Here is a 12,362-nt window from a genome sequence, read left to right as displayed (position 1 = left end):
TACGAATAATGAAATCTTCTCGCGAATAGAGAAGGTGGCGCACGATGGTCGCCGACCGAACCGGTTCGCAATTCGGCAAAACGGATCGTGGAAGGGAACCCACCTTCGGACTTTGGGCGAACTCGATGTGCGTCGGTGTGCCGGGGCTGCGTGAGATGGTTTGCGACTGCGACATCGTCGACTCGTTTATCGGAGAAACAGATCGGTCCTTGCTACAAGGAAACGGTCGCACATGTAACGTTATAAAGTGGGGCCTCGCGGCGAGAATCGTTCTCCGTGCAAGACAGCCGCGGTTTCTCTGTGTAGGCGTGTGTGTTCGTCAGGTGACGCGTGCAAAGTGGTGTACGCGCCGTGAGAAAACATCGGCGACGTGGATACAAACAAGAAACTAGAGATAGATCGAGAGGATCGTAGGAGAAATATCGATACAGGAAACACAGAAACATAGAGAGGAAAGAAAGAGAGAGAGAGAATTGAGAAGGACAGAGTGTGAATGATAGAGATGTGTGATCGAGCGAATGAAAACTTCAAAATCACAATTATAGTGATCGTTTTATACACGTATGTACAGAATCGTATCGACGGAAAATACACGTCGCTGGCTGTTAATTGGTTGCTGTTGTCGTTAGAGGTTTGATGTCGAACAGCGACGCCTATTTGTACGCGTTTCAGTCAAGTGCTTCCTCGATTCTTTACGCAGATGATGCAGTCTCATGACAGTATGCTTTCCAGATGGTACACGATGCAAGAAGCTCGAGCTTTTGTTAGTTCGACAGGTGCAATACACACACGACGAAAGTGACGCGGTCTCCACTCTTCGTTTCTATCTTACTGCTGCAAACTGGTGCAACTGCATCCGCCGGTCTGCCAATACGTTTACTACTTTTTCGATAGCAATCGCCGCATCGCGTGCGGATCTTTGCTTTATGCGTCGATTTCGAGGAATCGAAGTTATTATTTTGATGGCTGTAGAGAATCCACGGTCGTCGAATTCCTTTAACGCTTTGACAAATTGCATAAAGCTGATGCACTTTATCCGATTAAATTAACGTTGACAGGTTCGCTTTTGCGATATAGAATACTTTAATATTATTACGTTTCGTGGAGATTAAGGGGTGTGTTTTTGAACAATTGATTTTGCTGATATTAAGAAAAATACAGCTGATTGATCTCGTTCATATTATGACATATACAAGAATTTAAAAATGTTTTATTGTGTTGTAGTACTTATTTGACTTATGCAGTCAGTGCTAGAGACAATTTAACATTCTTTAAATATTAAAAAAAAATTTAATTTCAACTTTTTTAAAGCCAAATAATTTTTAAAAGTTACCTAAACATGCGTAAATAAATCTTGTAAATACAACTGCAAAGAGTCTCATAATTTCTCCATTAAAAAATCTTAAAGAAAGTGAACTTATAAAAGGCCCCAATTTAAATTCAAGTACCTCTCCAATAAAACTAGAAGAATAGAGATTGTATAAAAATTGACTTTCAAATCTAGGCAAAGAAATCAGGTTGGCGAAATCGTTAAAAATCGGGAACGCGACCATCAGCGAGGAAATACTCGACGCCGGACATTAATGAAGGAATTTCCATGCGGACGGGAAACATGAAATTCCGCGTAACACGATGTAATTGGTTGGCCGGCGCGATGCAGTTGCGATTCGAGTGTACCAACACACACGGTTAGTGGCACGACATTAAACATTCACGACGGCATTCGACACGGGATCGACGCGCGTTTCCGATCGCGCCGATCGGTCGTGTACCGATCGCTCAGAAACAACGGACAGTCGCAACCTCCATTGATATCACGGTGATATTATATATTACCTATAGTCGAACGACGCCGATTGGTTAGTGAGCGGCCATCGTTTGTTATGCGTTTGTTTAAGTGGCCCGCTTGCCGGGAAACTCAAGCGTCTAGAATCACGAATATCAATCTGCGTCATAATCCTTGCGTCTCTGCCAGTGTGGAGAATGAATCTCGGTGAATTATTAGGTAGCCTAACTATTCGTCCGCGGCAGTGGAACGCGAAAATAATACGCTTAGCGCGAACGTGTCTGTCCACGCGTCGCTCGAAATGCTCGTAGCCTCTTTACCCTCCTTTCAAACATCGTATTTCTCGCGTTGTCAAACCGCCGGCAAATTATTTCGAGCTTAGCCTTGCACTTGCAGATGCACTATGATCTATCGACGTGTTTACGAACGATTATTAAACTCGGCACATTGAGTATTACAAAGTATGGTGATTAATAAAGGTTCGTAACACGATTTGACTTTTCAGGCCATTAAATCTGGTTGATAGATCTTTGACAAATTATTTCGAGGTTCGTAGTCTTCCATTTAAAAATAATCCATATTTTATATTATAACCTATGCTACGATTCTAAATGCCATTTTGTTAAGAAATCTATTTGGTAAATCGTTGATAAATTATTTCTAGCTTAGTTCTCTCAATGTTGCTAACTTAATAAAGATTTAATAAATAAATTAAGACCTTCACGCATCCTGAATCTAGTTCACTAAACAATGCACAATAAAATTTAAGTCAGTAAAATTCTCGTTGCTAAATCTCTGACAAATTATTCCGAGTTTATCCTATAAATTATATATGCCCTGTAAACTATAATTATTATATTCGCTCGAGTCGACTAGAAAATTCCACTGCAAATTTTAACAAATCCTAGACAAGGTGTATAAATAAATTAGCGATATTTTTTATCAATGGTCCTCGGTAACTACAGTTTAGCACTCTGTCACCGTCAAATAGTGTCAATTACACTGTAAAATCAAGTGTCACAGGGCTGAAACGTTATCGACCAGCAAATTCGGGGGTTGTCTTCGGGGTTCGATAAAGCATCGTCGACCAATCAGAACGGCATTGTGTCGCTTACCTCTGTGTTGTCGGACTCTTGGGAGGAAGCCCCGATTCCTTCGAAACGTCTCGTCGCTCCTCGATGTAGATCGTTCGCTCGCTCGCGTAGTTCCCGACGTTGTTGTTGTTGTTGCCGCCCATCTCGTTGTTCACGTTGTTGTTGTTGTTCAGGTTGTAGCTGGTGTTCGAAGTGACGTACGAACGGTCCGAGGCGAACGTGACCGTCGGCGACGAGTTGTTGACGTACGGTGTCCGCGGATGGACCGGAAACGCCGGCGTCTGCGGCCTGGAGGCGCTGCCGACGACCACGCTTCCGGGACTGACGCTCCTCTCGGTCCACGATGACGCCGAGTCATTGTGGGACTGTGAAGTCACATCACGTTCTTTCATTCGTCGTTACACGGCCACACCGGGGCGGCTACTTCGGATGCACAAGAATAGGCACGCTTCTAATCACTTTGTGCAGCCAGGCGAAGCGGGGCCAAGCGAATTGGAATCTCTAATCAAACTGTGCAGACTAAATCGTGAAACTGTGCATCGGGACGGTCGGCTTGATCGACGCTAAATTGCTGTTATTTCGATGATTCCGATCATTCTTTCAGTTTTCTCTTTGCGACGATATCAAAGTATCTGTCACGTTTTATCGCTTGCATCAAAATCAATCGTGTGATATAATTAACCCTTTGCACTCGAAGTTTTTTTTGAGTCATATTACCAGCAACTCGAAGCCATTTGAGTGAAAAGATCATATTCACATGTAAGTTCATGATATACGCATTGAAAGAAAAGTCATCGTTGTATGTTATTATTTTTTTAATTGTTTATGGATACAAATGTTAGGATATATAAAAAAAATTATTAAATGGCTCCGCTCCGGAGCTCTCGAGTGCAAAGGGTTAAATATAAATGTTTTTGTACCGAAACCAAATTTTATTCTTCTGTCATCAAAATTTCGAAACCGATGTGATTGAAGATATAGAAGTAACAATAATGATTTTGATAATTAGAAAAATTAAGAATAATTTTTTCAAAATTAGACGGTACAATTTGTATATTTTTTGAGATTTTAAAACATGATTGAGATGCTGATAAGAAAAAACAACTGTTTGCTAGATTTTTAATTATTCTACCATCTCTAAGGAACTTATTTGTCTTAGTTCTACTAGATATATTTTAGGTATATTTAATACTACATTTACAGCAAACTGTATCTACACCATCTACACTTCCATCTCATTTCCTGTACAATCATCAAACCAGACTGCTACTCTTTAATAAATAAACGACATTAATCACCGAACAACACATCGTACCCCGGCCAAGAATCCCCGGATTAATCATCTAGGTGGCAAAAGCCGAGCGACCTAATCCAATCGGAAGCAGCGTAGTCCGGTTTAGGACACTACTCTCGCGAGCACGCTGACCGTCCCCGTGAATGCACAGCGACTACTGCGGCGCGTGATGCTTGTGTGACCACGAGTGAGGATACCGCGGGAGGTGATGGTAGCCGGGACAAACCTGGGTGCAATTCTGCCATGCTTTGGGCGACTGGTTAGGGGAGCAATTAGTGCCGGTGTTGTTAGCGGTGGTGGCGTTGCTGCTCGCATGATTGTTCGCCGGCGGGCTGATGCCCGCGGGATGATCGTTCTCGTTCTTGTTAGTGACGGATGGTGGCGATCGAACGGGCGAAATATCGGCCAGCGATTGAATGAGGCTCACGAGAGGATCCGGGACGGTCGGCTGGCCAGATTTTTGGTCGACGACCGCCAGCAAGCCGGCGTCCACGTGATCGACGGTCCTGTCGTTCACGATCATGGTCCTGCCGAAGCTCTGGTAACCTACTGAACGGTTCCGCGACTCCGGCCGAGCGTTTCGCTCGCCGAAATCCTGCGGCAGCGTTTGCTTCTGGTCCAGGTGGTTGCTGATCGCGTTCCCGCCGCCGGGGTGCTGTTGTTGTTGCTGCTGCTGGTGGTGCTGCTGTCGGTGCTCGCGCAGCAGTGCGTCCGCACGCGCGAAACTGTCGCTCCGCGATTCCGGCCGCGGCGGCTGCGGCTTCTCCGTGTTAATAAACGTGGCTTGTTGCTGCATTGTTAATCCTAAGGGTTGCGTGGCGGCTAAGCCTGAGCGGGGGGATGTCGGAGGGCTCTGAAAAGCAAGCGAAGCGCTTCATGCTAGAGGGGGACTACCGCCTGTAATCCTTCCCGTGCTGCCAGCGGTTCCGTGGTATGACTATACAGGGCTGGTACGCAGCTGGACCCGGCCATAACTGCAGTTACGAAACTGCCTGACCTTTTTAAAACTCCGCCAAGTAACTTAAATCTTTTTCAGACTTTCAGGTAACTAGTTTACGAGCACTGAAATATTTTTGAATTTTACTACCCCTTGGAGTGACGGCGAACATTATTATCCGATATTTTTTACTATTTTGAGCCTATGGCGAGAATTTAAAATATGCGCTCTGTATTTTATTATTCAATAATTTGCATCGGTCGAAAATAATGTAAAGAGATTCTAAAAATCGTCTAATGACTTCATTTTTCTTTAATTCAATTTTCTCTAATTTTCTCTATTTTTAATTTCAATTTTCTCTGTTCATTGGTCACTAATATTATTCTACTCTTTTGTATCTATCTATAAAATGCAACAAATTTGCAGTGTATTTATGCAGAGTAATTTAAAAAAGTACCTTAGAGTTCAAACTATAAGATGGGATTCGATAGACAATTTATGATTTGCTTCTTCAATATGAAAGCAGGTATAGTCTGGTCCAGTTACTGAAATTCAATCTGTACAGCGTCGATCGAGTCGCACCCGCGTTAGTCGATTAATCGTATTATGATACATGTATTTACAGTACGCGGTTAGAGCGAGCCCTTCTGACCCGGTTACTCGACTATTTTCCTTCGTATGTTTTCACGAGAATTTTGCAACAGGTGGTGCTGGGAAAAGAGAAGCGATTCCGTGGTTAAAATAAAATGGGAAGAGCGAAGACGTGTTTGGTGTTTGAATGAATGTCCATGCCGATCTTTGATGTAAAAATGTTTCTATGAACTACCATAATCATCAAAAGCTAATTCAATCAAAAACTAGAGTAATTACAAGGAGAAGTGGCAATGATCTTTGCTCACTGATTTCGATAATAATTCTCTTATAAATCTAGAGTTTCATCATTTAAAACGATACTCATTATTTACGAAAATATTTTATATTGAGTCTCTTCAATTTCAACAAATACTGGATCCAGTAATTTTAATCTATCAATCTAATGTCCAAGTCAGTCACAAAGATCGAACATAAATGATCTTGTTAGATGAGGAGCATCGACGAGAATTGCTGAACAGGTGCTTTAAAATTAATTAGAAAAAAATTGATCGAAGTCAATGACCCAAGAACGCAACCTCTCCTGGTGCAAAAGTGTCGGTTAAAATCAAGGTGAGCAGCCTACCGATCGCGGACATCCGGCATAAAACTTGCGAGTGGTAAGAAGCCGGTTACGTCAACGCGTGCTCGTCGCAGAAAGCGCCTAAATGACTCAGAATCGTTTCCCAGTTTCCGCGGTATCGCGTCCGTACAGCAGCCGGTCGAAAAGGAAGGCAGTACAAAAAGGGTTTAAGCTGTACGCCTGGCAATAACTACGCGATCGTTTTGCGGGTCTCTACGGTCTAAAAAAGGGGGTAGGGAGGGTGGTCGATTTCTTGCTGTTTAGGATCTAACTGTTGGGTCATAACCATAAAACACGACGGCGCAGAAGTGGTTGCTTTTACAGTCGCTGTCTACCGAGCGGCCTAAATTGTAGCGTTCGTGCTCGCCGCCGTCTCATCGGCGCGTACCGGGATCGATCCTCTACCACCGTTTCGAATTTATTATCCTTATTATTGACAATTATTTTAAGTATGATTTTAAGTACGAACCCGCGGTGTTCCGGAACCGAGCACCGCCCGGTGGTAACTCTCGCCAGGCCGATTTTAACGAGTCGATAAATATTTATCGAGCGCGATCGTGATTTCGCTGACTTCGAGCGACACGCGTCGTCTTCCGGCTTTTATCGAAACGAGCGGAAGCAAGATCGATCCCGACGGAGCTAACAGTCGTATGGACCGTGTGGTATCTTGTATGTGGCTCGCTCATGGCACTTACCTGGCTGTCGCCGTATTTGCGGTACTCGTAAGCTCGCTTCACTGTCATGAACGGACGCTCGTTCACGCTCTCCGCGCGCGGCCTTCCCAAAGTGCCCGCGCCGGCGGTACCGTTGTACTTCCGGCTGCTCGATCGCTGCGGAAGCAGAGGACTCGCTGGAGCCGACGTGTACGGAAGCTGCCTCGTTTGCGTCTAAATTCAGTCGTCAGATTTTTATGGTTTAGTATATGGGAAGTCTCGTAGAGAAAGTCTAACATGCTTTTTAACCCACTCAGTTAAATTGCTGTTCCAGTCTCTTGGAACAGCGACATACTGTAATTATACTGTATACATAATATAAATACTGGTTTTGTTTATATTTTGTTTAAATATGATGCTTTTTACAGTATGTAATTTGATAAAGAATATCAGAATTTTTCTTAACCTGAGAATTGTTTTTAACGAATATACTCGTTGTCAAGGAATGGTAATATTTTGTCTGTATTAATTTCAAGGTACAGTAGATATGTAGATATTTCTTTCTATAATTATTTATGAAGCTGAAAATAATTCAATTGTATTTTAAAAGTTTTTAAGCGTTTCTACTGTGTTAGACTAATAAAATAAGGACAATTTTCAGAACAATAAAATTAAATAATTTCCTTTTAGAATAATACAGTAAAATAATTTCCATTCAGAATAATACAATAGGAATAATTTTTCAGCAACAATTAAATTGCGAATCTCTGTACAGACTTCGCAAATTAATGTATAAATTGTATATATATAAATATATAAAATTATCACCCTACGATCACTATAAGGAGTATTTTAATCGATTTAAGAGAGACCCTTCTTCAAACCTTCATAAAATGATTAACGACTACAAGAATTCCACCAAAGGCCCAGCAACAATTAATTCAGGGGACGTCTCACCTGTCCAGACACGGAATGCGGCATCCAGGTCTCGTCATCGTCGTCGAGCACCGCAGAATCGCTCGCGTACCCGTCGTGCCTCAGCCTGCCCCTCTGCAAGCTCCTCAGCTCGCCGATCACCCGGTTTCCGGTCTCCTGTCGCCAGAGTTTCCCAGGATTCCTTTCGTCTCTTCTCGCGGCGAGCTTGAGCTGCTGCTGCCTCAGCCACGATAATCTGCCGACACCAGAAACCAATGTGAAACTTTTCCAATTCGCATCCGAACTTCCCCGATCCACGGAGCTACTCCTCTTATACTGAATCGCTTTTCAACGTCGAGTCCGTCGACTATTATTACGGGGAAAGATAAAAAGGCGCCACACCTCGTCAAAGGATTCGTAACAGTCTGTATACCGAGCTTTCTGCTCCTTTCTCAAATTTTAACGAACTCCGATCGTCGGAAAAGTTAAGCGATTTGATGGAAGAAGCCTTTCCGGAGGATCTTAAGTATTTTCGTGTTAGAATGAGATGTCCTTGTTGGTAAGAAGGTATAATTGAATTTGATCTGTCAACTTTTTGAGCTGCCCACTGTTTTATGTTATTAAGGTTATCGAAGCCTTGCGTGGTCGACGTTAATCTTTTTATTAATTTTAGTAATTAAGTGAAGGATTTTATTGAGTGTTCATTCCTTAATTTTATGTTAGAATCAGTTTTGAATGTTAGCTATTTAATTGATAAAATTATTAAAGGGAATTATTTTCAGAATTTATCGTGGTCACCTTTTAATCATTTTTAACCCTTTGTACTCGAAGCTATTTCAACTGTAAATCTAAAATAATTTTTCTAGCTTATAATACTTATATTTTACGTGACAAAGTGCATTTTATGCTTATAAAATTAATTCAAGTGACTCATACTAATGGTTCCACTTTTAACAATTTTTTAAACCAACATTTAATTAATTTAAAAATTATTTTGAAAGATGATAGAAGAATTATAGTGCTGCCTCAAAGTTACCCTTCGAGTACAAAGGGTTAATAGATGTTATTTTCTATGTTCTGCTTTTGTATGTAATTTCTTTTTGATTTTTGTTGCAGACATCACAAAATTAATTCGGTATATTGTGTAATATATACTGTTTGTAAAAATAGTGTTAAAAAGAGGATTTATCTTGTTGAGAGCGTGATTTTTATATTGAAAAATAATGAAGCGGGGGAGCGAAGGAAAACTTGAAAAAAGGGGATGAAAATAGTGCGAGTTTTTGCGAGAAAAAGAGAGAGAGAGACAGAGAGTGAGGGAGAGAGAGGAAAGAGAAAGAGTGTCAGAAGAGAGAGACAAAAGGAAAGACAAAGAAAGACAGAGGGAAACTGCAAGGAAGAAGAAGAGAGACGCAGAGACACGTGGTGAGAGTGTGAGAATAAAAAAGATAGACGTAGACACGCGAGCCGTGTAACAAAGCCTCGTTAGAACAGCAACAAACCGGCCCGTCACGGTTACCGGTCGGGAGAGGGGCCCAGAATCAGGACCTCCTACCGCGATAGATCCCGGATAATTGCATCCTGATCGACGAGGTCGCTCCGGGCCATCGGTTCGCCTCTCGCCGCGCGCCGGCGTGTCTTTCCCTTCCAACCCCGTCGGAACGATAATAAATGGACCGCGAGCGGCTCGGTTTTTGTTTACGACGATCGAAATTTATACTTCGCCGCGAACGTAGAACAACACGGGCCACACCCTGCCGGCGATACACCCGTCTGCGTCGTAAACCCGGTGCAACGGTGTATGCGCCGGCCACCACGCGGTCTAGGAAATGTTTTGCTCTCCCGGTTTTCCGAGAGTGGCGACCCTGTTATTACCCGTCGACAGGAGCGGGGGGGGGGGGGGGTGAATTAATTCCTGTGCTGCAGGGGCCACCCCGGCTTATTGATTATTAAACGCATCTTCGGGGTAGTGCCCGGGTATTACAAGGAGCACCGTGGATCTTGCACTTTGTTTGCTGCATTTCCGTGCGGTTCCCGAGACCGAGAGGCAACATTTTAGACGGTTTAATGGGGTACGTGGTTTGTTCAACATTTGCTGGTGGTCTTGTTAAAGGATGGACGCTCTTTGTGCAGTATGCAAATTTTTCATTAAATTTTGTTTGCTAGAATTGGTTTGGGCAATATTGTTCTATGTATATAATTTTAATTAATTGAGAATAATATAATATTACTTTATAGTTCATTAAAGTTCTTTAATATCCTTCGTATGACCTAATCATTTTTTATCTTAAGTGCATAAAAGCCACGGTCTGATAATTATTATTATTATAATTACAGATTTTTGTCTACTATATTAACTCCAGCAGGATTTTCCCACTTCTCTTATTACAGATGTTTAAATTGCCATAATTTTATTAGAAATAATCGCAGGACAATGAATCTAGGCTTATTATAAAGCTTGAGGCTTATATTTTAATTACAAATATCTTCGATTCTCTAATACTATTTTATTAAGTTATATTAAAATCATTCTATTGTACTAATTCCACTGTTTTCGACATGAAAACTTCCTCTTGTATATAAATCTTATTTTATCAAGTATTATGTCTATTCCATGTACACTATTTAAAAGGGTATAATATCATATAAATAAACAACGATAACAACGAAAAACTAATGAATTTTCTGAGAAAGCTGCTTCGCCAATTTCCACCGAATATCGAGTCAGCCAATCAAAGACTACCGTTCCTCGTTAACACACTCGCATCGACCATCAAAAAATCCTCTCGCCGATCATCGAAACAGGGCCTCCCGACGGGCAAGCGACAAGTCGGCCGAACTTATCGGGCATGAGAAACCGGGAGAGCGCGTAAAGGCGTGGTTCCGTCAATGCCGAAGGTAATTCGGCCCTCGAGATCGCATCGAGCTCTCTCGCGTGAATGGCGGAGAAAGCGGGTGTCCACGTTTAACAAGTTTGTTAACCGTGCTCCCGAGGTGGTGGAGTTCGTTGAACCGCGGGAGCAACGTAAGGCGTCGTCGTCGTCGTCGTCGTAAAATGCCGTTTCGCGCGTATCGGCCCCCCCCCCCTCCCCCCTACCCCCGAAAGCCGTGAAAATAAACCGGCGGGCGGAGGTGTGCGGCGGGCTTGCGAAACCACGGGTTTCGCACGGATATTTCTGAAAAACTGCGGCCCCGCCGCCGATGGAGAAACAGGCGACGTTTATGGTCGATGAGGTCGACAGACGTTTGGCCGGGTCTGCTTTCACGGCGGCTAAAGAAGTTCTCCTTTCGGGGCTCCTCGCCGTTCGTTCCGCGACGGGAACTCGGTTTTCAGGTTCTACGCGCGCCGCCGTTATGGTCCTTCTACGGGAGCCGTTTCCACGGAAACAATCGTTGAAAATGCCGAACGTTTACCGTAATCTCGGCGAATCACGCCTCACCGACGCCCTAAGAAACTATTCGAGACAGATTTGGTCCACGGATACCAGCCGCGCCGCGTAAGGAACGCGAATTTTCTGACGATCGCTGGTCGAAAGCTCTGGCCAGCGTTGGACGGCTGCGGATTTCAACGGGGGGAAAAGCTTTGTTATGCAGGACAATGCACAGTGAAATTTTAAAGAAATTAGTAGATGTAGAGTGAGAGTCAAGCTGAAAGAATTTTCTTTTTATTGTGGTGTTTAATTGTGATAAAGTCTGAAACGTGATTAACGACATGGAGAGTAGTGTAGAGTACTTTAGATTTGCTGGGATGGTATTATGAGTATAGTGTCATTTTCAATAGTATTGGTATTATGAGTCTATACTCATTTTTGATTACACTATTTTAATTACACTATTGTAATTTTCAATGTTGGTATTATGAGTGTAGTGTAATTTTCAATAATATTCGTATTATGAATTTACTGTAATTCTCAATAATGTTGGTATTATGAGGATAGTATAATTCTCAATAATATTGATATGAGTACAGTCTATTTTATGGGTTAAAATGTTAAGATATGTTATAAATGACGGCGATAATACTGTATCGATAATAGGTTACTGTATATAATTGTGCGATTTAAATCATCGAAGGGATCATATTGTAAAGTGCGATTGGATTCAAATAGAATGTCACAAAGGTCTGCATATTGACCCTTTCAACAGAAGAGAATCGTATTTCCCTACATGTTACATATATGAGGAATTTAATCCACCATCCTTGTGCTTTATAACACGATTACAATACAAAGTAATAAACTTCCATAGAATTTTATGCATCTCTGACAGAAATGACTCTACGTCAATCTGGAAACTACAAAGTCAATCTTAAAATTCATAAAATAAAACGAATTTCAGAATATTCTATGCAACTTATTCAAATAATTCCAACAGAAAAGATATTTTAATTAAGATAACGATCTCTGAAATCGTCTTAAACAATTTCTAATTTACACAAAAATCCAACACTTAGCAATAAAAACAGTACAAAAA

General features: G+C 42.1%; 1 protein-coding gene across 10 annotated transcripts in view; it reads right to left on the bottom strand.

Moving 5' to 3' along the window:
* The window catches only part of By (focal adhesion protein tensin), a 303,833-nt gene that overhangs the window by 6,047 nt on the left and 285,424 nt on the right, over nt 1–12,362 (bottom strand). For 7 of the 10 annotated variants that reach the window (XM_078177339.1, XM_078177340.1, XM_078177342.1 and 4 more), the window contains 6 exons: nt 7,935–8,148; nt 7,020–7,211; nt 4,401–5,027; nt 2,902–3,245; nt 1,837–1,926; nt 104–212 (listed from right to left, as the gene is read on the bottom strand). In XM_078177339.1, the coding sequence (XP_078033465.1) occupies nt 104–212; nt 1,837–1,926; nt 2,902–3,245; nt 4,401–5,027; nt 7,020–7,211; nt 7,935–8,148 (1,576 nt within the window). The remainder of the gene's footprint in view (nt 1–103; nt 213–1,836; nt 1,927–2,901; nt 3,246–4,400; nt 5,028–7,019; nt 7,212–7,934; nt 8,149–12,362) is intronic. The other 3 variants (XM_078177345.1, XM_078177341.1, XM_078177349.1) reach the window with 3 other exon arrangements.

Source organism: Augochlora pura, chromosome 3, assembly GCF_028453695.1.
Source record: "Augochlora pura isolate Apur16 chromosome 3, APUR_v2.2.1, whole genome shotgun sequence".
Classification (NCBI taxonomy): Eukaryota; Metazoa; Arthropoda; class Insecta; order Hymenoptera; family Halictidae; genus Augochlora; species Augochlora pura.
Note: the sequence above shows the minus strand (reverse complement) of the source record. Positions and strands in the feature narration are given on the sequence as shown.